Source organism: Halichoeres trimaculatus, unplaced genomic scaffold, assembly GCF_033239565.1.
Source record: "Halichoeres trimaculatus isolate MK-OKI-2021-1 unplaced genomic scaffold, fHalTri1.1 fHalTri1_scaffold_23, whole genome shotgun sequence".
Taxonomy (NCBI): Eukaryota; Metazoa; Chordata; class Actinopteri; order Labriformes; family Labridae; genus Halichoeres; species Halichoeres trimaculatus.
The window spans coordinates 18,679,137-18,702,831 of record NW_027437201.1 but is presented as its reverse complement, the minus strand read 5'-3'; the positions used below and the strand labels follow the sequence as shown (position 1 = coordinate 18,702,831).

General features: G+C 39.8%; 5 protein-coding genes across 7 annotated transcripts; 3 read left to right on the top strand and 2 right to left on the bottom strand.

Annotated features, from left to right (window-relative positions):
* Nucleotides 1-2,287: 2,287 nt before the first annotated feature.
* Nucleotides 2,288-8,181, top strand: calcoco2 (calcium binding and coiled-coil domain 2). Of its 2 annotated transcripts, none has more exons than XM_074662557.1 (14): nucleotides 2,288-2,377; nucleotides 2,849-3,014; nucleotides 3,098-3,194; nucleotides 3,625-3,785; nucleotides 3,980-4,105; nucleotides 4,200-4,430; nucleotides 4,740-4,849; nucleotides 4,931-5,000; nucleotides 5,487-5,651; nucleotides 5,731-5,919; nucleotides 6,009-6,125; nucleotides 6,198-6,378; nucleotides 6,480-6,505; nucleotides 6,816-8,181. In XM_074662557.1, exons 2-14 carry the CDS (start codon nucleotides 2,850-2,852, stop codon nucleotides 6,975-6,977), a joined length of 1,800 nt encoding a protein of 599 aa, XP_074518658.1. In that variant the 5' UTR covers nucleotides 2,288-2,377; nucleotide 2,849; the 3' UTR covers nucleotides 6,978-8,181. The 2 variants fall into 2 exon arrangements, with proteins under 2 accessions (XP_074518658.1, XP_074518657.1); XM_074662556.1 differs by having other exon boundaries at nucleotides 6,813-8,180.
* Nucleotides 8,182-9,733: 1,552 nt separating this feature from the next.
* On the bottom strand, nucleotides 9,734-12,224 carry snf8 (SNF8 subunit of ESCRT-II). Its single transcript, XM_074663382.1, has 8 exons — nucleotides 11,825-12,224; nucleotides 11,680-11,730; nucleotides 11,291-11,429; nucleotides 11,086-11,190; nucleotides 10,816-10,888; nucleotides 10,566-10,707; nucleotides 10,368-10,442; nucleotides 9,734-10,287 (listed from the first exon to the last, which is right to left on the bottom strand). The coding sequence occupies exons 1-8, from the start codon at nucleotides 11,873-11,875 to the stop codon at nucleotides 10,150-10,152; spliced, it is 774 nt and encodes a 257-aa protein (XP_074519483.1). The 5' UTR covers nucleotides 11,876-12,224; the 3' UTR covers nucleotides 9,734-10,149.
* A 543-nt stretch (nucleotides 12,225-12,767) lies between these two features.
* On the top strand, nucleotides 12,768-17,491 carry msl1b (MSL complex subunit 1b). 2 transcript variants are annotated; one of them, XM_074663899.1, is made up of 9 exons: nucleotides 12,768-12,896; nucleotides 13,394-14,101; nucleotides 14,191-14,390; nucleotides 14,499-14,818; nucleotides 14,964-15,031; nucleotides 15,119-15,186; nucleotides 15,538-15,662; nucleotides 15,749-15,821; nucleotides 15,908-17,491. In XM_074663899.1, exons 2-9 carry the CDS (start codon nucleotides 13,481-13,483, stop codon nucleotides 15,996-15,998), a joined length of 1,566 nt encoding a protein of 521 aa, XP_074520000.1. In that variant the 5' UTR covers nucleotides 12,768-12,896; nucleotides 13,394-13,480; the 3' UTR covers nucleotides 15,999-17,491. The 2 variants fall into 2 exon arrangements, with proteins under 2 accessions (XP_074520000.1, XP_074519999.1); XM_074663898.1 differs by having other exon boundaries at nucleotides 14,499-14,860; nucleotides 15,908-17,490.
* Nucleotides 17,492-17,687: 196 nt separating this feature from the next.
* On the bottom strand, nucleotides 17,688-20,787 carry chmp2a (charged multivesicular body protein 2A). The gene is made up of 6 exons (XM_074663217.1): nucleotides 20,632-20,787; nucleotides 19,423-19,590; nucleotides 19,149-19,328; nucleotides 18,925-19,055; nucleotides 18,667-18,728; nucleotides 17,688-18,559 (listed from the first exon to the last, which is right to left on the bottom strand). Exons 2-6 carry the CDS (start codon nucleotides 19,588-19,590, stop codon nucleotides 18,438-18,440), a joined length of 663 nt encoding a protein of 220 aa, XP_074519318.1. The 5' UTR covers nucleotides 20,632-20,787; the 3' UTR covers nucleotides 17,688-18,437.
* Nucleotides 20,788-21,403: 616 nt separating this feature from the next.
* On the top strand, nucleotides 21,404-22,916 carry mrm1 (mitochondrial rRNA methyltransferase 1 homolog (S. cerevisiae)). Its single transcript, XM_074663432.1, has one exon. It carries the CDS (start codon nucleotides 21,623-21,625, stop codon nucleotides 22,772-22,774), a length of 1,152 nt encoding a protein of 383 aa, XP_074519533.1. The 5' UTR covers nucleotides 21,404-21,622; the 3' UTR covers nucleotides 22,775-22,916.
* Nucleotides 22,917-23,695: the final 779 nt, after the last annotated feature.

The window sequence follows — 23,695 nt, the reverse complement described above, 5'->3', positions numbered from 1 at the left end:
TTAATCAGACATTAATTAATCATTAACACCCTACACTCCTCCACACTCACTTATCCACCTTTTGTTGTCCTTATAATGCTTTAAAGATCACCCACTTATCTCCTAGTATTGATATCAGTTACTAACTTCAATTATTAAACAGCATGGCAGTATGTTTGTGCAAACTCTGTGTGTGAGAGGGAGTGTTACATGAGCAACATGAGCTCTCATACAATTACAGAGCAATCTTATTATAATTTAATGTCATACTGGTGTCTTTTTATGGAGACATAAAATGTAGGTGAGAAAAGATTATATGCTCATGCTTAAATTTAAAGAAGGAACAAAAAGTTTTAGGTGTTATTTAAAGAAACAAACCTTGTGTAAAGACATATAATCTCTGAATATGTTATTTAATATTTTCTTTGTGTTTTGGGGTTAACTTTAAATTCTGCTTTACTCTGCTACAACAACTGCACCTGCAACACATACAACAAAAGAATCTAGATGAATAAGCACAACAGTGCCCACTTGATTAATTGTGACACATTAAAACTCAATCCATCTTAAAACTAACTGCACTGTTGCATTATATGATGGTTGTATGTATTTTTAAAAACAGAACTCCCTTAGTAAACCGTACAGGGTTACTCACTTGAGACTAAATGGAAAATGTAAATGCAAATCACTTATAAACGGTAGGCTAAACAAGGGAAATGTAGTGCAACCAGTAAAAGTTAGCTAACATATCACAGAAGACATAAATTGAATCCCACAAGAGTAGCAGTTCAGCTGAATAAGTTTCATACCCAGTAGAGAAAAAAATGTGTCTATATTTATCCTCAAATATCAATAAATAAAGCTGTAACATAAGCGATTCTGTCTTTACATAGGGGTTGGTCATACATCTTTAGTTTAGATGTCGAAATCAAGCCCAGTTGGAGCTAGCATATATGCTACATGTACAGTGTTGTTTCCATGGTAACGGAATGCTGACTTCCAACGAGAAACTTTGACATTCATTTTTAAAGACGGAAAATCAACTTTAACCTGCACTTACCTCAAAATGAACGGTTCCTTCCTACATATAGAGCAGATAAACAACCAAAACGACGTTCACCTTCAAATACTGTTGGTTTTCTGTCTTATTTTACGTAAAAAGGGTGGCCATACAAATGTAAACACGAATGTACTCGAGTCACACACGCGCGTGTGCCTTTCAGAAGAAACAGCCCCTATTCGCCACCAGCCAATCAAAAGAAAGCACAGTAAGTGTAACGTTCTCTGATTGGCTCTTGGCTAAACGATGGGAGAAGATGAGATAAATCAACAGGTGGACCCTGCAGAGAATGTAGCTGAGTGGAAAATACCATCTTTTTATAGTTTTTTTTGTTTTGTTTTAAATCAAAGTTTACCTTAAAAGGTAAGTGATGTCACTGTGTCACATATTTTCTCCTGTTTTAGCAAAAACACTTGTTGAAACCCTAAATTTAACTACACTGGCTTTTTTCACAGACGTGGGAGAGGTTAGAGCTATGCTTGTCACTTTAGGTTCTTCCATTTGATTAAACAAAACAAAACAAAACTGTTTTACACTTGTACACAGTTTTAAGGAACATGGTTTAGTTTAAATTACCCATCACAGGGAGAAATGCCATGAAGAGTGTGGCTCCCTCTTGTGTTCTTTCCTCAAACAGCAGGACATAAATGAAAACGTAAGGCTTGAAAAAAAAAAAAGCCTACACTTCCCATGATGCAGCACGAAATTTCCCATACTGGAACCTTCAAGTAAAATCTGAAATAACAGAGAATTAAGTGCGCATAAAAACAAACTGTAAAGGAGCTTTCTAAAAGCATATTGTTGTCTTTTTATATTAAAAATTACTGTCGACTTAGTTGTTGCAAAGTTTGGGTCTTTAGTCATACACACACATATTTTTACAAGTATCTATGTTACCTATTTTAAATTTATGATTTATTGTTTTATTGTAATATTTTTTTACACTTTGCTGGAACATTCTGTTTTGCATTTACAGTATTTTTTATTTCAAATTAAAACTCAATAAACATGTATTATCACACACCTGTCATTTTGGTTTTCTTAAACAAGTTTTAATTCACTTTTAAGTTACTTACCCCGGCTGTGTGTTTTCTTGGGGTATCGTTTTTTAGTTATTTTTTGATTTATTGGGTAAAATCGCTGATTTTATGGTTAAGATATCATTAAAAAAATATCTGAAAGCCTGAATCGCAAATTGTTACCTCACGAGCCGGAAGTGCGTGCTTAAACGCCTGGCGCTACAAATATCCAAGGAGTCCCTGAACGTAGCACAGCGCCTGATTCCAGTAAGGGGAGCAGACGGCTGATCTCGGTGCGGCGTCAAGTGACAGCAAACATGTGAGTTTATTGTCTTGAACTAATCTTTGCAAATTTTTTAAAGGGTTACCAAGAAAGTTTGTGTTCTAAATAAGTAGTATGTGCTGAAGAAGAACTTTTATGATCGTTTGGGTGCGGTCTGGGACTTGCTAACTTTCGGTTTCTTCATATATTTGTTATACGTTAGGCTAAATGTCATTAAATGTGTTAAGAACAGATTTTATGTCGTCTCTTGGATAAGAGGGTTGGTTAAACTTCGAGCTCTTCCAGCTCTTGGAGTGGTTTGAAGTCAGTTTATGGTGTGTTATTTTTTGGAAGAATTGAAACTGTTATGAAACTGCGCATTCATAAAAACAATATCATCAGGAAGTGTGAATCACTTGGTAACAACGCTGCTGCTCACTGTAAGGACAGATCTGCCTGCTGCACCTGCTGTCATCAGTCAGACTCCTGAAATATTGTTTCCTCATCACTCTCTTTATATTCACACAGCATGGAGAGCCCTAAAGAGCCAGCTGACTCCGCGCTGCGCACCTTCTCCCAGGTGCTGTTCATGGACATCCCTAAATCATACCCACCTTCCACCTCCATCACCTGCTCCTACAACCTCACTGCTTCCTTTCAGCCAAACCCAAGGGACTGGGTTGGGGTTTTCAAGGTGAGGGTTCACAACTAATCACCTTTATATCTCATTTAAAGGAACCCTAACAAAATATTTACCTTGTCTAAATTCTTGTGCAGGTGGGGTGGAGCACAACAAAGGACTATCATACCTTTGTTTGGGTGGAGCCTTGCCTGGATGTTGTAGGGCAGCAGTCAAGGCAAGCTGTTTTTAAAGGTGAGAAAAACAGTTTCACTTTGATCAGGGTGAAGTTTGGTCATGTTTGTAGCATACACATCCTTTCAAAGGTTTTCAAAAACTCTGACTCTGATGTGCAAACAGTCGGAGGTTTATTTATGTCAATGACTCCTCAATCTGTTTTCATGAGCTGATGTTATGCAAGGCCAATCCTCTGGCTCAGTGTTGTTGACAGAGAGTCTCTGAGGCGTCATATCTGGGACAGTGGAATCCTAAAGTAGATGATACAAGGATATGTTCATTTCCTCTTCATATTATTTATGATTATTTAGACTTTATCTTAGGGATTCTCTGGTTCTTGCTGCAAGATTTCCTCTTTGTGATTATTCTTTAACAATATTTATGAATTTTACAAAATGAAAGACTGTCTCCTCTGTTTCTTATGCTTTTGTTTTAATCATTTTATCAGATTACTACCTGCCCAAAGATGAGATCGAGTTCTACCAGTTCTGCTACGTGGACAGCACGGGCCAAGTGCGAGGAGCCAGCACGCCATTCTGTTTCAGGAGCCCAACAGAGACGAGCCTGGAAAGCAGCCCTGATGATGACCTCCTGGTTATAACAACTCAGGTATCAAAACACCAACAATAATAATAATAATAATAATAATTATGAAGTAGAGATAGTTATAATAGATCAACTAATGCTGGTGATTTGAACCTGTATTGATTTCCTGTTTAAAAAGATGAGAGTGTTTCTGAGCGAGAAGACAAAAGTAAATACGAGTTTTTTTTTATTGACTTAATGTGTTTTTTTGAACTCAGGAGCAGGTCGATCAGAGCGTTCGGGAGAAGGCTGAGCTGCAGAGAGAGCTGGATCAGATCATGGCGGAAAACGAAAGCTTAAAAAACGCTCGACGGGAAGAACAGCAAGAAGCCGCCAACTTTAAGGTCTGTTTACCTCATTTATGAAACATTTGAGTGTTAATCAAAGAGCTTCTCCCAGTGAGTGAACAGAAACTGAACTCTGATGATTCAACTCCAGAAACGTAATGAAGAGAAAGAGAAAGAAAACCATCGGCTGCACAAAGAAATGGATGTACTGAAAATGCGGAATGAACATTTGGATGGCCTCGTGAAGCAGCAGCAGGAGGACAGAAAACAGCTGGAGGAAACGTTGAGCCGGATGACGAAGCAGATGCATCAAGATGAAGAAACTGAGCAGAGGAGACAGAGTCAAAGCCTGAGCTTAGAGGAAGAATCGAAACAGAAAGAGGTAAGGTTATTTTTATCTGCTGGTTGAGGTGCACGTCAGGTTTCCACATTTAAACATCAAGAAAAAGATAGCGCTGTTTTTCAGATGTTTTCAACAAACCAAGAGTCAGTTTTACTACAAACAGGAGTCCCAGCAATATTTATTCTGCCACTTATCTTGCATGAAAACACTGAGGTTATCAGTTTGAGTTAATCAAATCAAAACAGACAACTCACACGATCTCTTAGAAAAATCTTCTGACAACTTAAAACTGTGTGTTTCCATGCTCTGATGAGATTTCAAATCAGTTTTTGTTTTAATACTCTACAGAAACAGGCTCAGGAGAAATACGACCGCGCTGTGGTGAAGATCAACCAGATGAAAGCAGAGCGTGAGGAGCTGAAGGAGAGGCTTGAATCTCAAAGTTCAGAGCTTACAGCGTGAGTTTGTAAACCTCTAGATCTGAAGATTTGTCAGATGATACTTTCTGACCCTTAACGTCTGGTTTTGTGAATTTTCAGGCTAAACTCCAAACTCAAAGAACAAGAGAGGGAGCTGTTAAAAATGAAAGACAATATCTCGCTCCTGCAGGTAAAACCGTTCTGCTTTAACACTTCACTTGTAACATGTAACATTTTGATTCCTTTACTAAATCTTATGCATTTGTAGCCATGCATTAGGCCTCTTCAGGGCTGTGTTTCTGGGATTAGATCAAAAGTAACCACAGAGGTCTTCAGCCTTTTGAGAGAGAGAGTTTGAATCAAAAAGCTCCAGTCACCAGCTTTTCTTAAGTCATCGCCACATCGCAGGGATTTCATAAGCTGCTTCATGTGCTGTCATGAGACCCGACGGTAAAATCTGGCTGATTAAAAATAAGAATGTGCAGATTGTGGATGGGTGGGGGCTCATGTCCCGTGTCGAGCCCTAAAACCCTAAAACTAGTCCCCCAGATCTCTGACAACACCCTGTTCTCTCGAGCAACCATTAGATTTTTAGAAATAACAAACTGTTCTTTTGAAAAGTGAAAAGTATATTGTTGTATTCCTTGTGTTAAAGTGTGTGTATTACCTGTGGCAGGTGGATCTTCAGAGTAGTGAGAAAGAGAAGGAGCGTCTCTCTGTGGAGCTGCAGAGGCTGCAGACTGTGTCACACAACGTGGACGACCTGCAGAGGGAGAACCAGGAGTTAACACAGAGACTGTCACATCTGGAGACTATGAACTCCCCAGACGACAACCTGAGAGTAGGAATCAATGTCACTTTTGTTCGTTGAAAGAGTGTCTGTTCATTTCTTGTCCTCTAAATCCTGTATCACCTTTTAGACGGAGTATCAGACTCTTGCTGGGAAGCTTCAGGATGCTCAGGTGAAGTTAGCGACTGAGAGGGAAGAGTCTAGAGCCGTAAAGAGTAAAGCAGAGCTTCTGGACAGAGAGCTGCAGGACACCAAGGAGCAGCTGAAGAAAACAACGTGTTTATATGATGAGGCTCAGCGGACGGCTAACAAACAGGAGGTAAAAACAAGTTTGTTTGTGCTGTTTTTAAACCAGGATCTCCAGCTCCAGGGATAAAACAAACTGTGATGTTTAAAATTATTTTCCAGCTGAAGCTCAGTGCAGCGAATGAGCTGATCGCAGATAAAGAAAGCATCATCGAGGAGAAGGACGATATGATCCGTCTGGAGAGACACGAGAAAGAAGAGCTGACCAGAGAAAACAAGGTACGGTTACAAACACTGATCATTTCAGGAAATCTCTGCGAGTTTTGGGTTTGTTCATGTTTCTTCTGTCAGACTCTCATCAGAGACATCGAAGGGCTGCGCAGACTTAACGCTGACCTCCAAGCAGCTTCTCCCGTCAGTACACAACACACTCAGCCTGAGCCCACGGCCCAGCCACACGACGTCTCACACACACCGGAGTGGGCAGAGCTGGAAACACCTGAGCAAGAGCAGCACCAGTATGAGACGATAGGTGAGCAGCTGGCTCTGATGCTTGAGAAAAAATGCATTTTCCAAATGTAGTATGAATTTTTGCAACATTCTCCCGCTAACTTGTGTCTCTTTATTCTGCAGGATCCATTGCAGAACCAGAAGAAGAAGTGAGTCAAATATTTATCATAATTTAGTGATGAATTAGTAAAAATTATATGGACAATAACTGTTATCTAGGAGAACATGAAGCTCTTCTGAATCATGGAATCAAGGAATAAATGTTAAAGCTGATTGAAAATGTAAACACGGATGAATTAGCTTAAATCTGTATCCAGGCTGAGCCTCCTTTCCCACACGTTCCAGCCCGAGAGTGACTCGTCTGTTTACAGTTTATTTTCGCAGTGGACTCAAAACATAATCTGCTCCTGATTCTGTTACCTCCTCTAATGTTCTCCCTCTATTTCTGTTTCGCAGCAGTCGCTGGTGTGTGCACACTGCCAGGAGCGCTTTCCTGGAATAACCCCAGAGGAACTGGAGCAGCACGAGCAGAGTCACAGAGTTTGTCCGTTCTGCACGATGATCTGTGACAACATGGAGCAGTCTGTGTTTGAGGATCACGTCTACGGCCACGAGCTGTGAGGAAAACACGGGGTCAGAGCCAGTCTGTAGGGTCTGGTCTAAACATTTGAAGGAAATATTATCTTACATGCTGGGTGGGCAGGTGTCACCAACCATGCTGTTACTTTACATGATCTTTAAAAAACATTTTCCAAAGCATACTGAAGTTTATGTTTAGATTTTACCTTCAACATGGCGGTCACAGTCCATCATGGGTCCAGTGTGCAGGAAGAATCAGCTGGCAGAGACCTGAAACCATCCCAAGTTACGCAATCCATCACGGTGAACATGATGTCCTCGTTTATTTTGGTCTTATGTTATCATGCCATTGAACAGGATTGTATTTGGTTTGTTTAGAAAGCTCCAGAGCGGACTGTCACATATATGGGGCAGGTATCATTTGACTTGTTTACATTCTTGTCCTCAGAGCTTTAAGCGAAAAAAAGAGTGGTTGTTCTCCTTTTGGAGCCCTGAGTTCTTAATATCCAAAAATTGGCTGCTGCATCCACTATCTGCTAGCTTTTTTATTCTTTCACACTTTTCTCTGTATTACTTACATGTCATAAATTGAAACTATTCACAAAAACTTCAGACTGGTGGTTTCCTGGTTAGTGATGATATCTGTGGATAGAAACACACAAAAGATGGGACTCAAAGGTCTGAACACTTGATCCCCTCCAGCCTGAGATAACAAGATAATGAATCTGAGTAGATGCAGCATGGCAGCTGCTGCTTGGATATTTTGGACACAACTTTGTCCGTACCCAAAAAGTACTGATGATAGAGCTCTGGTTCACTGCCTGGCTACAACTGTTAGTTGCCGATTTGTTGTCCCTTTTCATCTGTCCGATCAGTAAAGGCAAAAAAGACCAATGTATACCTTCAAATCTTCTCTTACACAACATTTTAATTGCTTGGGCACTTAGAAAGGAAAAAAGAAAAAGAAGGGAGAGGAATACCTCTTTCTAAACCTTTGGTATGCTTTGGAAACCAACAGCTGAAACATCATTTGTAATTAATGTAGTAATAAGCTCAAACAATGAAACTGCCTTTGTGGTAGATTCAAATAAGATGAACTAACTTCTTTTACAATCTAAATTTGTTTAACATACAGTGTTACCGTTCATTAAAACTTTTCTTCATTTGAACCATACTGTGCCAATCTAAGAGTTAATTTTTCTGACTCAGCTGATTTTATGTTGTACGTAATAAGATATGATGTTAAGCAAGTAGCCATAAAGAAAAATCCATGTTCTGTTCCTTCTGGTGAAATAAACACTACATCTGATCGAGTGTAGATGGTGAAGTGTTTTCTTTAAAGCTCCTGTCCTAATTTTTTAGTCCGTGTTGACTTTGGTGACCCCTAGTGGTCAAACTTGCTGTCCCTTCTACCACTGAGTTTGTGCTGTACATGTAAACAGTAGGGATAGACCAGGGGTCTGCAACTTTTACTTTCATAGGAGCCATTTTTCCTTAGCTCACCTGGATAAAAGTTATTCAGGAGCCACAAAATCTACTAAATCTTCACAATACAGACAAAAAGTGTATAAGTTGAAACATATTAAAAATCTAGTGAATATTTAGCTGAACAAGAAGATTTTGTGTTTATAAAATTGTACATGCTATGTCTCAGTTTTTTATTTTCAATTAATTTGCAAATATTAAAAAATTTAGAAAACTATGTAATTTTAAGTTCATAAATAGATAATAAGATATTTCAGTAAGTTTGTGATTTTTTTTAAATACAAAAAATGGCTGAAAATGAAAAATATTTAAATTTTAAAACTTTTAAAATTTCATTAATTTGAAAAAAAATATAAATAACTCTTTTCACAAACTTGCTCTATTTTAAATTATTTCAAAAATTTTGGGGAAAAATGCAGCAATAAAAAAAAAAAAGAAATCTAAGAATATGCAAAAATCTTGGAAAAATTAGAATTTTTATTCCTAAATTTGCAAAATGTTTATGAAAAACTAATTTTTAAAAAAATGCAAAAAGTGTAAAAAAAAATAAATTAATAATGAGAAAAACAAATTCTTAATTATAAAACTATAAATAAAAATTATTTTTTTCTTTTATTTTTTAAATCCACAGGGAGCCACAGGAAAGGAGTCAGAGAGCTGCATGAGGCTCCAGAGCCGCAGTTTGCAGACTCCTGGGATAGACCAATTATCAGCCGGGCTGATTATCGGGGCTGATATTGGGCATTTTGAAGCATATCGGCATCAACCTTTTTTTTTTAATCCAATGCCCGATAAGAAACAAATTTAAAACTGTGTTGTGGCTCTGATGCAGCTGCTCCGCCGTCTGCAGTCACTACTCGGTCCCCAGCACTGTCCCACCCACAGTACCATCTGATTGGTTACAAGCAGAGCCATGGCTTGGGTAACAGCCAATCAGCAGTGCCGGTATTACAGTTATTGCAGTTGCAGTTGCAGTGAAATTTTCGAAAACTTTATTTACTGTAGAAAACTTTGCTACTTATTTTTTATGTTTTCATTTAATTTTATAAAACATGCTGCTTAGCCTGGGAGCTGTTTAATAAACATATGCTTGAAGGGATTTGAATGCAGTTCAAATTTTCACACCAATATTTTCACTTTGACTGCAAATTAATATCGGCTTCAAATATCGGTTATCGGCCTCCTTGACTACTAATAATCAATATCGACCCTGAAAAATCAATATCGGTCTACCTCAAGTAAACAGTAAAAGGACTAAGTTTATGTTGCTCTTTCTCCAGTCTCTTACCTCTCAGAGCGTTTTTGTCACATCATTTTCACACTGCTTTCACCCACACAGCACAGGCTACTAATGTTATGAATTCATCCTATAACAAAATCTGAATCCATTTCAACCTGTTAATCAGTAAAAAACTTACAGTAGATTCAATATTTATTTTTTTACAAGAAAAATTGAACATCCACACCATCTGTACATTAAGGATTACCCAGAAACGGACAACACAGACTTCAGCCACAGTGCAGTGAAAATCAAGCCGCTCTCTGTGACTCATTGCATAAATGTCAGCATGGAGCCGATGAGGAAAGTTTCCCCCCCGTGTGTCCAGAAAAGAATCTCAGAGGAGCATCACCCGATACGTGGACCCCAGTGAACCAGCCAACCCCCTCACATGAGACGTCATCAGGCACATTCTGTTTACCAACAAGTCTCTAAAGCTGCCAACTTTTCTCATGGAGTCATCTGATTGGCCTCCTCGGGTGTGACGTCACGGGAGGTAAGCTCGGAGAAGAGAGCTGGCAGCCAGTACTGAGCCTCTCCAGCTGCCTGAGAGTCCAGCCAGGCCAGGCCTTCTTTTAGCAGGTGATCCTGGAGATGGAGGAGAGGCATGTTTGAGTGTTTCTCCCTGACGTCAAACTGACACCTATAACAATGTTGTGTTCACTAACCAGAACATGACAGGCTCGTTCCTTTTCCCATTTCAGACTCTCCTTGATCTCGCTCACAGTGACGTAGCCCTTTTTCTATAAAAAGTTAAGTAACAGAGAAACAAACATTATTTATTATTTTGAAATAACTGAGAAATACAGCATTCATACAGATGGTCTTCCTGAGTGTTGAATTAACATCGCAAAGCTGCAGTTTACCTCAGCCAGCTGCAGAACAACAGTATGGTCCATGTTAAGCTCTGCAGGGACAGACTGTACCAGGTAAGAACCACCAACAGGAATCATCCCAAAGCCGTTCCCCATCACCTTCAGCTTCTTTATGGCTCTAACCAGGTCATCCCTGTGAAGCAATAGGCAGACAACTGAAACAATGGTGATGAATGACCCAAATGGTGTCCAGAGAAGAAATGTCAATTTGAGTGTCAAATATCTAAGTTGTAATACTTACTGGCTCACCTCCTGGGCGTATTTACCTCTGCTTTTCAATACTCTCTGATGAAGTTCATCCAAAGTAATAAGCCCTGAAAGAAAATACATCAGAATTCAAAGGAGGTCACATTAATCACACAAGTGTTCATGGCTAAAAAACAGTGTGCTGCTTCAGTGACTTTGAATTAAAATCTTACAAAGAGTACACCAGTTTATATACAGCTTGCTGCTTCTTACATGCTAAGTGTAAGGAGTGACACTAAGCTGAAGTTATCAAAGACTGACAAACCTCCGTTTCTGTGTTTTAGGGCCAGGCACACTTCGATAATCTGTACGCCAAGCTCATAGTAGAAATCCCCCACACCAAGCATCTCAGACCAGAAACCTTTGCCAGCTGAAGAAAACACAAGACAACAAAAATGTTCATTAACCTTTAAAACATATGACCTTACAGACATGTCTTTGTACAGCTTATTACTTCAGGTGTTACTCACAAGCCAGTGGGTCAACTCCAATAGTGGCACACATCTCCTGAAACTGAACCCTGAACTGTGAGCTTTTGCGGATTTCTTGTTTGTGTTTACTGGCAAATTCTTCCAGGTTGGATTTGAAGGTTTCTAACTGCTTCGACATCTGAGAGGAAAATAAGAAACAGTACAACAATTGAAAAGATTTGTTTATGTACAGACAAAGGGGATTTTTATTAAACTGCGTTCTCTCTAAATGCTCCTGCTGCATATATCTAAATAGACGCAGACACTGTATATAAAAAATGTTAATTACTCTAGGGGCATCAATGTCAGTCTTCACGCAGTATATGCTCAGCTATGTTAAGTTTAAGGACACAAGGTGCATGAGATATAGGTGAAACGAAATGATTTACTTGAACAATTTGGTCTTCTGCAAGAACAGTCCCTCTTTCCTTGTATTTGGCCTGAAAATATAATGAAATACACAGTTGTAAGAGCTTCTGTAGCAGAATGACTCAACGTGGATACACATTTAATAAAGTATGTACTTTAACTTACCTCTGCGAGCTTCTTTTTAGCAATAGCTCCAGCTCCGACACCTCTCCGCATTGTTGCTAACTTCAGGGGAAACTCTTTAAATGCCTGATTCAAACTATAACTGTGTGACTCGTTGACGAACACAAGTTTGGAAATGTAATCACGCTACAAAGTTAGCAAACAAACGCGAAATGAGAGGTTGTCACTCCGTTTCAGTCGAAATTCTCCAAAAATATAGACGTTTTCCTTCACGTTGGCCTCTACAGACGAGTTATACAAGTAAATTCACCACAAGATGGACTAAAAAGTGCTATTCATAGTTTGAATAAAACGTTGGAAGCAAAGTTTTGATGCTACTTTGGCACAACTGTTTCCATTTTAGGTACAGGAAGTACAGTGTACCCTGGTTGGTTACATCACCTGTTTCTGTCACACTGCCCCTGGTGGCTCGGCGTATAATGCATGATAGTCGTTGAAGTAAGTGAAATTCGACCCGTAAAAAAACAACATAAATCAACGAGCATAGATTAAAAGACAGTTTTCAGATGCCTCTCGGGGGACGTCGAAATATTCCAATTCAAATCATTTTTTTTGTTTTTCAAATTAAAAAAGATTTTTCTTCTTTTTGAAATACGTATTTGACAATGTTAATCACGTGTTCTACGGTGTCCTGTTGCCTTGAAAATTCACAGCTACCTGTTTTATGTTTCGCAATTGCTTCTGTTCGTACTTCCTCAATTTTAACCTATATTACTCAATGCTTCGTCTATGCAAACAGCAACATGAAGACAGATGGCTTAAACAAAAGTTAATTTATCAAGTACAATTAACATAATGTGTAGGAATCTGGAATTTAAAGGAAAACTAACATTTAAGAAAAAAAATTCAATATAAGATTAGTTTATTGTACCGTTATTAAAAGTGGACTCGCCGTAGCTCTCTGTCTCCCTCTGCTGGCTGTTCTCTGAACGAGTCCCTTACGAAAAGAAATGGCCATCCACTAAATTACGCATGCGCAGTAGTCGGCGCTTTAAAATAAGTCTTGAGGAGGGAACATGAAGGCAGTCGCAGGTGGGCTTGAATTATAGTTAAGGTAAGCACATAAAGTCATAAATACACGCTTTAATGAAAACCTCATCTTGAGTTTTGATTCTGTCAAAACGGTCGTTCAAGCTGTTTCAATCCGATTTTGTATTTTGCGCGTTTAAGCAGTTGGCTAACATTAGCTTCCAGCTAGCTGTTATTGTTTTTCACGAGAACCAAAATGGAGGAGATGTCTGCCAGTGTCCTACTCAGCCACTCCCGAGTCCTTCTTTGTACCCCTCACAGTAAAATGTCTTCCATTGCGCATATCTTAATTGGTTTCTTTAACTCTTAAGTGAGAATAGCGCATTTGTGTTTTTTTAATGCAGTGCTAACCTTGCTCTCATTTCAAACCCGGGGACGATTTTAGGACATTGTTCCCAAAGATTAGGTGTTGTAGTTTTCTTCTGTTCCACCAAGTTGCTGGTGCATACGTTCACTGGAGAGACAACACGTCTTCAGTAAGCATGCATTACATGTAAAATGTCTTTATTGTGTTTGTTTTAGGACAGCGCCTGTTTCCCCTCATGGGAGGCAGCAGGGGTTGAAATGCTTCGCCGACGCGTTGCAGGATGAGAAGCCGTCGTGATCGCCATGACTCTGAGAGCCACACTGTTCCCAAACACAGGGTTAAAGCAGGACACTGACACCATTGACTTCAACAAAACGCATTTCGGTGCAGCCACCGTGAGTCCTGTGAGCCTCAAGAGGGAGTCCCGAGACTTCATTATAGATGCTCAAGACGTGCATGGGGGCGAGATCCCAAGCAAATCAAGAGACTTAGAGCAGAAATACATGACAAGCAAAGTTTCTCTCGCTGCAACTGCTGCAGAACGAGTTCAAGGAGACAATAAACCTGTGGGGATTTTGTCCCCTGTCAGACAAATGGGGGGTGAGGGAACCCCAGTGAAAGGTAAACCCCTCTCTGCTGACACTATGGATAACCCTCAGATGGCTGTGAACAATAACCCAAAAGATGGAGGTGCGGATGACAGTGTAAAAGGGGTTGTCCCTGGAGTCCTTGGCACTGCATCCATTGAACTCTCATCTGAGGGCAAGTGGAGAAACATCAGGAAGACCCCTGCTAATCCCCACACACAGGCCAACTGCCTCCGGCAGATCCTCCTCCTCCAACTGGACCTCATCGAACAACAGCAACAACAGCTGCAGTCAAAAGACAAAGAGATAGATGAGCTCAAGGCGGACAAGGAGACGGTATGTTAAAGTCTTTTCTAACTAATTCTGTTGTATTCCACTTTGATCTAGCCATCGATTAGTTTTATTCACTTTGTATTTTTCTGCAGCTGCTTGCACGCATTGAGCGCATGGAGCGCCGCCTTCAGCTCACAAGGAAAGATGTTCCTCGTGACAAGCGGCTCTTTCAGCCTCTAGAACCATGGACCCCCGACAAAGAGGACATGTGGGATCTGGATGTGGAGGAGAGTCAGCAGGCCAACCCAGCCACTCCACTTCACTTTAGTCGGGGTGGCAAGGGTCAAAAGAGGTAAAATAACCCACTGCACTGGACTTTTCTCATGTGTCTCTTGAAATTTAAAACATTTTTTTTTATTTTTCCTACTTTGGTGCTCAACTCTTTTCTTTGCATTCACAGAAAATCATGTTTTGGAGATCCAAAAGTCCAAAAATCTCGGGGTAAAAGTGCAAAGCTCAGTCCCCAGAAGCCTGAGCTTCAGCCGGGCTCTCCCAATCAAAGAGAGCTGCGCAGTAAGGAAACTCCCGAGAGCTCACTCCCCATGAGGTCAGGGGCAGAAAGGGACATAATGCTCCCATGCAAAGAGGAGCCTGAGCTGAGCTGTCAGATGGAAGATCTGCCCTTCATGTCTACTACAGAGATGTACCTCTGTTGCTGGAACCAACCTCCTCTGTCTCCTCTGCGTGAGACTTCCCCTAAAAAGGAGGAAGAGGTGGCCAGTGAGTGGACTCCTCATGTAGTACATGATATGCTGATTGTTTGTAAGCCTAATCTATATCCCATCTTTAATCACTATATCCATCAAATGTCCTGAACACACTTCCAGTGAGTAACTTCCTCTCTTACCTTTTTTGAACATGTCAGTTCCTTCATGGAGGGAAAATCACATAGAGCCCCTGGAGGATGAAGACCCCTCGGGTAACCCAGCTGAGGTGAGACATCTGGAGCCTTTCATGATGATGATCATACCACCTTCATTTAACTCATGATTAACAACTGTGAATTTGTTTTCTCTCAAGCCGCTGGACGACAGTGTGTTTTTGAAACGACACATGAAACTTGAGTTGGATGAGAAGAGGAGGAAAAGGTATAAATCACTGTCTTTAGTTGGTAAAATTTGTGAATGGTGCTCTTTTTTACACTCCTTTTTGAGGCACTGAAAGGAATTTTACAATGACAACAACATATTGATATAATTAAATCACATGCGTGTGTTTAATGATCATTTCGCTTTTCTTTTTCATGTGGTAGAACTCATCTTAGTGAAAGGCTGATAAATCAGTCCAGCCTTTGGTGGAGTTTGTTTCTGACAAACCATTAGTAATCTTATCCCGCAGTAATGCAAACACATGACTCAGCCGCTCTTTTGTTCTGTGTGGGAAGGTGCCATGATTCGTCACTAGTTCTGACATTTGTATTCATGTCCTGTGTTTTTCAGGTGGGACATCCAGAGAATCAGAGAGCAGCGAATGTTTCAGCGTCTGCAGCAGCGCATGAACAGAAAGAAAGTCGTCACAGAGACTGAGCCTGAGCTTTCATCCTTCTACCCTGACACTGAAGATGGTACAGAAAGATGAAGTTATAATCTAGCTTTAAAGTGTAGTTAACTCAATTGGAACTAAATTTTCTCTCCTGTTTTTTTTTTGTAGTTGAAACTATTGTGATCACTCCCTTCTTGCCTGTGGTTGCATTCGGACGGCCGCTACCCAAAATGTCACAATCGTAAGTTGAACTTTCATTTACTATGCAATCATTAGAAGCATGGCTGATCTTTTACATCACATTCTTAAAGATGTATTCCTCTCTAGAAACTTCGAGCTTCCTTGGCTGGATGACCGCAGTCGATGTCGCATCGAGGTGCCCAAAAAACACACACCCCACCGAACCTGCCGGAAGTGAATCCCCCTGGTGGCATTAACAGATCAGAGACGCCTCTCGCTTTTTCCCCAGATTATAAAATAATATGTTTTTCTTTATTCTGGGAGGATCCATGACACATCACCTGTTGCTGCATATATATATATATCTGCTGTTGCTTTCAGTCTGTGAGAGTTCACAAGGCCACAGACCAGCTCATCTCCTGCAGAATAAAAAAATCGGGGATGGCTGCACTCCTGGATGTTGTTGATATGTTCGGTCTCATTCACAGGTCTAAAAGGGAGACTAATGCTTGATGCAACAAGATTACAGTCCACGTGTTTGCGGCTTTGCAGTTCTGTGCATGTTCTGTGACATGTTGTAGCAGCTGTGCCATTCAAAAAAGGGTTTCTTCACAAAAAAGTGAGTCTCAGTCACTTTGAAACAAACAGCTGACAGGATAAACTGGGCTCTAATCTTGAGCCCACTCATGTGGCCAAGAATTAAAGTTTGGGAGACTGAAATAAGAGTCTGAAAGTCTAAGACATGAGCAATATGGCTGCAACTTCATATTCTGGGTTCTCCTCAGTGGGAAAAGGTGGATCTGACTCCATCGTGCTGTGTAACACCATACTCCAAATAAGATTTTATCAATGTTTGATGTGATATCAGGAGTTTTGAGCCACACGCAGCATGATTCCATATGAGAAAATAACATCTCCAGCCAATTTAATGAAAGAAAACTTTAAAGGAAGCAGTGAAGGCTCTGTGATCATAGTTAGGAAAACTATGACATGGAAAATGTGACAGGTGGTAAACTTGGCATGGTTTCCAATGTTCTGTTCCCTGTTTTGTTCCTGTTTATTTTTCTATGTGAGTTGCATGGACTCTAGCTGTTTTTAAAAAAAGGTAGCATGGCTTAACCCCAGAATAGAGAATAATCTGCTCATCTGGAAACAAAAACAACAAAATATTGTTCTTGAAGCATGATTTCTGGCTGCTCTCTTCAGCGAGAAGGGCAGCATTCAGCCTTCTCTTTACGCAATCTGATTATAACAAAGTCTTGATCTTGATTTTCGTGTTTCCAATCTTGCTGCTTACATCCAGTAACTCTTAGGCAAAGTTCTGTGTACGCATTGGTCTCCTGAAGATGCCGTTTATCACAGGAACCAGTTTAGAGGATAAATAAGCTTCCTAGCTGTAGTTCTAGCGATGTTCATCAGTACGCTCTCTAACATGCTGCCACTTAATCTCTCCCTCTGAGCTCATCTCAGTTCTCAATCACCGTGTTTGATTTCTTTTGTTCCCGCTGCGTTTGCTAAAACCTGTTCTCCATGATGCAATGGCTTTCTGCAGCTTCAGAGCTCAATCTGCTGAGCGTATGCGTAGGCTGAGTTTGGAAATACAAAGTTGAATTTGTTTTTCTGTACATAGCTTTCAGAAACAAATGTACATAAAACATGGCTGTTATTTTTTTATTATTTAATGTTGAAAGTGTTCAGTACATTCAATATTGTGCTATGATTGTATGTTGACAAATTGACAGTTTTGAAAGTTAAATTTTTTTGGAATAAAATTAACATGTCTACGATAATCAAGGTTGGTTGTGTCTGATTTTAAATTATAAATTTGAAAGCATTTACTTTTTTTTTTTTCCACACAATATCATTGTTGTCCAATCACTCTAAAAGCATGACTGTTGCTCCAGACTCAAAAAACACAATCGGTAAGTTTAATCTGGAAAAAAAGTTTATTGAAGAAAAATCAAACCAGGACAGTTTTTTTTTTAAACACCACTTTGTGACTCCTTGATGAAAATCCTTCTGATGTCAGAAACACCTTCAACAAACGATTAATCGGCAGTACACAGGAGTCATTTTCAGCAGCTCAACATGACTTCCCCTCATCGTCTCTCCTCCTTTATATGTTCTCGTTATATGAACCGCTCTTTGAACAGAAACTTAATGTCAAAAACACTTTCTGTACACCATCCTCTGCTGGATTCTGACTACCATTCTCCCCCAGAAAGAAAAAAAAACAACACTCACAGAAAAGCAAACAGAATCTGTGGGTTTTATGATGATGCACCAGCCTGATGTACAGAAAGAGCTGACATTTGTAGAGCAAACAACTCAGATTGGGGTTCCTTTAAATGTTAAATTTGTAGTGTTACGTCAAGATGTGAAAAAGTCATGCTCAGAGAAGTTAGTTACATAATATGTGAAATCAATTTCACAATCTGCATTTGTCTTTTGGCAATGTCAAAAATGAGACATAATACCCTTAAAGGTTTTTTCAGGTTGTTTTGATAAAATAGATAATACACTCATAAAAAAGAAACACCTCAAACTGAAAGCCATATAACCCACAGAGTTTTCTGAAACAGTCGCCATTCAGCCCGTTATACCTTCAAAAGAATCGATACACAGAGATTCGAGTATGCTTGTTTCTGTATTAACAACTTTTCACAGTCTGACTGTCTCAGTCTCTCCTAAGGTTATTAAGTCGCTCCTCAAGATCAGCGTCCGCATCAGCCAGGGCGGCCTGAGGCTCCTGCTTCTTGCCTCCAGCAACGGACAAACTCCCTCCGGTGCTTGGGAGATCTGTGGAGATCAGGATGTGAAAAAAAACAGAGCTTGGACAACAAGAAACAACAGGAAAAAAGAGGAGTTGTTAATGTTATTGTGCTCTAAGTTTGGGGTTTTCTTACTTGACAGTTCGTCAGACAGATTGAGACCCAGCTCATCCAACACCTGAGACACGATGGCGTCACTGCACAAGATGAAATCACAAATGTAGCACAGTGAAATCAAAGTTATACTAGTTAATGAGATCAGAGCAGCTTTTTCTCGACTGACAGACGAGTTACAACAACATCCAGTGGCTATTCTGAGGAAAACTGCTGGGGGTTTAAAGTCCAAATGTGTAAAAGTGAAAAAAAAAATCTGTTTTGTTTCTTGTCTCTTACCTTTCCTCCTCGTCATCTTCATCACCCATGGCATCATCAATGGCATCGTTCATCATCTCCTCCTTCATGTCCATGATTTCACTCTGTTTTTCAAACTCCATCATGATCTTCTGAATCTGAGGCAGTTTCAGCTGCAGACACAATCAAACATCGGTCAGTAAACTCAGAAAGCTGTTTGTTTTCATTTTTTTTTATGTTATTGTGAGATCTCTTCACGAACTGACCTGTCTGTTCATGGTCGCCATGGCTTTTGTAACACCTTTCATAGCCTGAGCCATACTGTTGTTGGACTTGAGCGTCTGAATCTTTAAGCTGACAGCCTGAATGTTTGCTCTCATCATGATGAACTTCTTCACGTAACGTCGTGTGCGGACCAAATCCTTCGCCATGATCTTGACAGCATCCTGTTCAGAGTAATTAAACACAGTCAACAGTTAGGATCCCTTATGTATGACTGATTCATCCTCTTTCAAATTCATTTTTTTCTATTTGTCTCACCATTTGTCCCTGTTTGGCCATTTTCTTAATGTCAGCAATGATCTTCTTCTCCTGCTGCTCCAGTTTTGTTCGCTCACGATCCAGTTCTCTCATGGCTTTGTTGAGCGCCCTCTGGTTCTGCCTCAGCATCTCCTCCGGTGTCTTCCTCTTCCCAAACAAGAGTTCCATCTGTTTGGGATTCAACAGGATAATGTTGGTACAAAAACTGATTTAAGGAGATTAACTTATTCAAAACATTTCAAACCATTAATAATAAGGATTCACAGGTTTTATCAGTTTCGTATGAAATGTCTGTGGGCTCTGAACTCACAGCTGATCTTAACATGACATTTAAATTTTTAAAGACAGGTTGGGTTCTTGGAGAGATATTTTCCACCATTCAAAAGACTAAATGGTAAATTCAGTTTTTATATTTATCCATTCTTTTGGGTTTTATTTTGTTTTAAATGTATTTATTTTCATCAGGACTTTTGAAATTGGCAGACCTTTTGGAAAGGATTATACCACTGAGTTCATGAGTCATATAAGTTGTTTGGCAATCATCTGATTTAGTTTAGGTTAAAAAAAAAAACTCTGTTTCCAGCTTCTTACATTAAAGTTGATATTAAAACTTACCACCATTTTTAGATCACTGCTGGGAAGATGAGAATGTTATAAAAATCTGAAAACTATTTCTTTTAATCTGTTATAATTATCACATGAATTAAAAATGGCAGTTTCATCCGTAACCGTCTCCTTTTTTTCACCTGACACACTCAAAAAACAATGCTGGAATGACCTTTTACTTTTATTAATAGTTGAATAGTATAATTTTAAATTGCTCAGTTTTATTTATTAAAACTTAATGTTTTACTAAAGTTGTGAAAAAATACATCAAAGTACAAGGTGAAATGTAAAGCTGGTAAGTCACAAATTATGGATCTAACACTGAAAATAATAATTACTACTCAGTATCTAAGTTTCTGTCACTGATTGAATCATATTAGTCTCCTAGCGACCTCTTTATTTCCTGGAACATGTTACTCAGCAGCAGGTTATGTGGCCAGAGGCCTGCTAGGAGTGTTGAAGTCTCCTATGAACCGTGTTCAGCTCAGCTGAGCTCTCTAAATTGTCTCAAATCTTCCATGATGACTGTATTAGATTTCAGCCCGAACACCTCAGACGAAGCTCGGATGTTTAGATCCCAACACCCCGGTGTGTTTGTCTCACCGTGAACCGAGCTGGTAACCGGTATCCTTGAAGTAAATGGTGTTGGGGCGTCTTCCCTAGCTTCAACTGAGCACAAAATAAAAACGATTATTTGTTTTCTTTCTACTCTTCCGTGTTGCGATAGTTTCACCTCCGGGAAATGACGTTATCACGTTGGAAAGAATGAACGTCATATCTTCACCGGCGTCACGTACGTCATGAAATTCACCAACCAGGCATGAAATCAGGCCTTCAAAATAAAACGAAAAAAAGAAAAACAAAAAGAAAACTTTGTGATTCCGTTCGTTCACCAAATATTCTAAAATTTAAATTTTTACTTTCCCCTAAAATATATATTTTTAAAAAATCATCGTAATTCCGTTTCTTACCAGCATTAACACCTTACTTATATAGCTGCAAGGTTTTAGACTTAGGCTAAATGTAAGTCAACATCATATTTAAGATTGAAATTGTACCTATTTATGAAAATTAGAAAAAGAAACCTTCCCACTTAAAAGAAATAAAGTTGCGTTATTATATGGTGATACTTGATCTTAAAAAGAAAGAAGAAAAACAATTCTCAGGGTTGAGTATTTTGCGTGAGGATTTAATATCTCCTGTGCTATCAAGTTCTTGCTTTGAAACAGAATACTGACAGTCATTGATAAAATCATAGACTATTAAAAAAAGCATTAAATGCATAAAATAAATACATTAAAAAAAAAAAGATAGAATACATTAAATTCAGACTTTTATTTTGTTAAAATGCGAATCCGATATCCGCTCAGGATCTTGCAAACTTTACGCAGCGCCTGGTTTCACGTGTGGATTTCTTTTACAGGACACAGACGCTAAATTAAGGTCGGATTTTGAGCCTGTAAAAGGTCATGTTCAGAATAATAATGTTACATGAACCCGCAGGACATAATATTTAGGGAATTACATTGTTTTTGACCGTTCTGCAAAGCTTTTCTTTCCTTCTTCGAGTGCCTGGACTTTAACTTATTTAAGCATGTGGATATTCAGCATTCCGTTTCCAAACAGGCTTCTTTATGTTAGTAGTAAAAGTCTGCTCTCCAGGGTGGGCTCTCAGGTTGCCTGTTACCACCTGACAGCTCCTCTTTGGCACTCAGAGGACAGCAGCAGCATCAAACCTGAGGTGAGGAGAGTGGGCAGACTGTCTGATGCATGGCAGCATCGTGAGAGGTCTGTTCAGAGCAAAGAGCCGAAAAATGAGATCCCAATTCTACAGAAGCCCAGCCAGAGGATGAGAGGGGACCGCAGAGTGTCATCTGAGCTCAGGAAGCTGTGTCTGGATGATTTCCACTCAGACAGGGAGAGGCCGCAGAGACAAAAGTCAACAATGAACTCCAAATCAGAGGACTATGAGATTGTTTTTGGCATCTCCCCCTGCATCCTGGCTCTGACCCAGGGTAGAAGAAGAGCCAAGAAACTGTTTGTAAAAGAAGGCGAGGCCTCTCATAGAGATTCTGTGATAAGGGTTTGTGAAGAGGCTCATAAACGAGGAGTTCAAGTCCACAGGGTTAGCAAGAGGGATCTGGACAAGATGTCTTCAGGACGAGTGCATCAAGGAGTTTGTCTGCAGGCCAGTACTCTGAGCTACCTCACAGAAACCAAAGAGTCTGCTCCCAGAGGAAACCTCTCAACCCTTCCTCTGTGGCTTGTTCTAGAAAAAATCCAGGACCCGATGAACCTGGGTGCCGTCCTTCGCTCTGCTTATTTCCTTGGCGTGGACCGAGTGGTCAGCAGTCTTCGTGACAGCTGCCCATTGTCCCCAGTGGTCAGCAAGGCCAGCTCAGGCGCCCTGGAGGTGATGGAGGTGTACGGGTATGAAAACCTTGAGGAGATGCTGAGGTTGAAGGTGAAGCAGGGATGGGAGGTGGTTGGCACAGTGGGAGCTGAAGTAGAGGAGTCCCCTGTCCCTGTCTCAAAGTGTTCAGACTTTAAGATGACCAAACCCACGTTGCTATTGATGGGAGGTGAGGGGGAAGGATTGTCCAAGGAGCTGCTCTCTGTGTGCCAAACCCTCCTCACTATCCCAGCTGGCAGGGAGTTGTTCCCAGGTGTGGAGTCTCTAAATGTCTCTGTAGCTGCAGGAATCTTGCTGCATTCGCTGCTTTTCTCCAGGAGGTCCAGTAGATGAAAACCACTGCAAAAAAATCTGCCTGTACTTGAACCAAACATCTATGGGACCATAGCAGATTTGACTCTTCATGTAAAAAGTCATGATTGTTGTGTAAAAAATTAACATTTTACTGCAAGCTTTTGAAGCTGTTTTAAATGACAAGACCTGTGAGATTCTGTATTCTCAGTAATGTTGAGCAAGTTTCATAAAAAGTCAAGAACAAAGTATTATGTGGAATTAAATGTTTGTCGTATCTGAACCATCTCTCCTGTTTTGACTGGTCCATCATTACTTTGATAATCCCACCTGATCCCACACAAAGTTCAGTTCAGACTTGTGACTTGTAGCCTTAAAATTTCACTGAAAAATGTGCTGCTAACTTCACCACATCAAACCACAGCAACCCTGAATGTATGTAATAGTGAAAACATTAGTAGAACATTCTGTGTTTGATGCAATACTGAAAACAAACCTGTAAGTTTTTGGTAGTAAGTAACATACATTTAATAGTCAGGTACTCACACACAAGAACACAACTTAAAGCACCTTGAGTAATGAAATGTAACATAAAGGTAGGTTAGGTATTCTGAACTGTGTGCTTTCAATATCACTAGCATTAAGTAATCCACAGAAAGAAAGTAGTTCTAACCCATTAAACAGATTTTAATGAATTAAACTGAATTGAATTGAATTAAATTATATCAGGGGAAAATATATCTACACAGAAAAATATTTTCTTTAAATGGCATGATAAATACATAGTGTGAGAACAAGAAACAGGTGAAAAAGAGGGCCAAATGTATCAGCACATACCTGAGTATTATGATTTTTAATGTCCAAATGATTTTGGCTATAATTATACAAACAGATTATTCCTGCAAATTAACATTTATGACAGACTATAAAAAGTCAGCTGATTGTCTGGAAAGCTGACAAAAA

Bases quoted from the DNA above. Each gene is read 5' to 3' on its own strand.
- msl1b (XM_074663898.1), top strand. From the start codon at position 13,481: ATGACTCTGAGAGCCACACTGTTCCCAAACACAGGGTTAAAGCAGGAC. The intron at 14,102-14,190 runs GTATGTTAAAGT...ATTTTTCTGCAG, and splicing joins TCAAGGCGGACAAGGAGACG to CTGCTTGCACGCATTGAGCG. The intron at 15,822-15,907 runs GTAAGTTGAACT...ATTCCTCTCTAG, and splicing joins CTACCCAAAATGTCACAATC to AAACTTCGAGCTTCCTTGGC.
- calcoco2 (XM_074662556.1), top strand. From the start codon at position 2,850: ATGGAGAGCCCTAAAGAGCCAGCTGACTCCGCGCTGCGCACCTTCTCC. The intron at 4,106-4,199 runs GTCTGTTTACCT...ATTCAACTCCAG, and splicing joins AAGAAGCCGCCAACTTTAAG to AAACGTAATGAAGAGAAAGA. The intron at 6,126-6,197 runs GTACGGTTACAA...TTCTTCTGTCAG, and splicing joins AGCTGACCAGAGAAAACAAG to ACTCTCATCAGAGACATCGA.
- chmp2a (XM_074663217.1), bottom strand. From the start codon at position 19,590: ATGGAACTCTTGTTTGGGAAGAGGAAGACACCGGAGGAGATGCTGAGG. The intron at 19,329-19,422 runs GTGAGACAAATA...TACTCTGAACAG, and splicing joins TGGCCAAACAGGGACAAATG to GATGCTGTCAAGATCATGGC. The intron at 19,056-19,148 runs GTCAGTTCGTGA...TTGTGTCTGCAG, and splicing joins TGGCGACCATGAACAGACAG to CTGAAACTGCCTCAGATTCA.
- snf8 (XM_074663382.1), bottom strand. From the start codon at position 11,875: ATGCGGAGAGGTGTCGGAGCTGGAGCTATTGCTAAAAAGAAGCTCGCA. The intron at 10,889-11,085 runs GTTTGTCAGTCT...ATTTTCTTTCAG, and splicing joins CCTAAAACACAGAAACGGAG to GGCTTATTACTTTGGATGAA. The intron at 10,288-10,367 runs GTTAGTGAACAC...CTCCATCTCCAG, and splicing joins AACGAGCCTGTCATGTTCTG to GATCACCTGCTAAAAGAAGG.
- mrm1 (XM_074663432.1), top strand. From the start codon at position 21,623: ATGTGGATATTCAGCATTCCGTTTCCAAACAGGCTTCTTTATGTTAGT.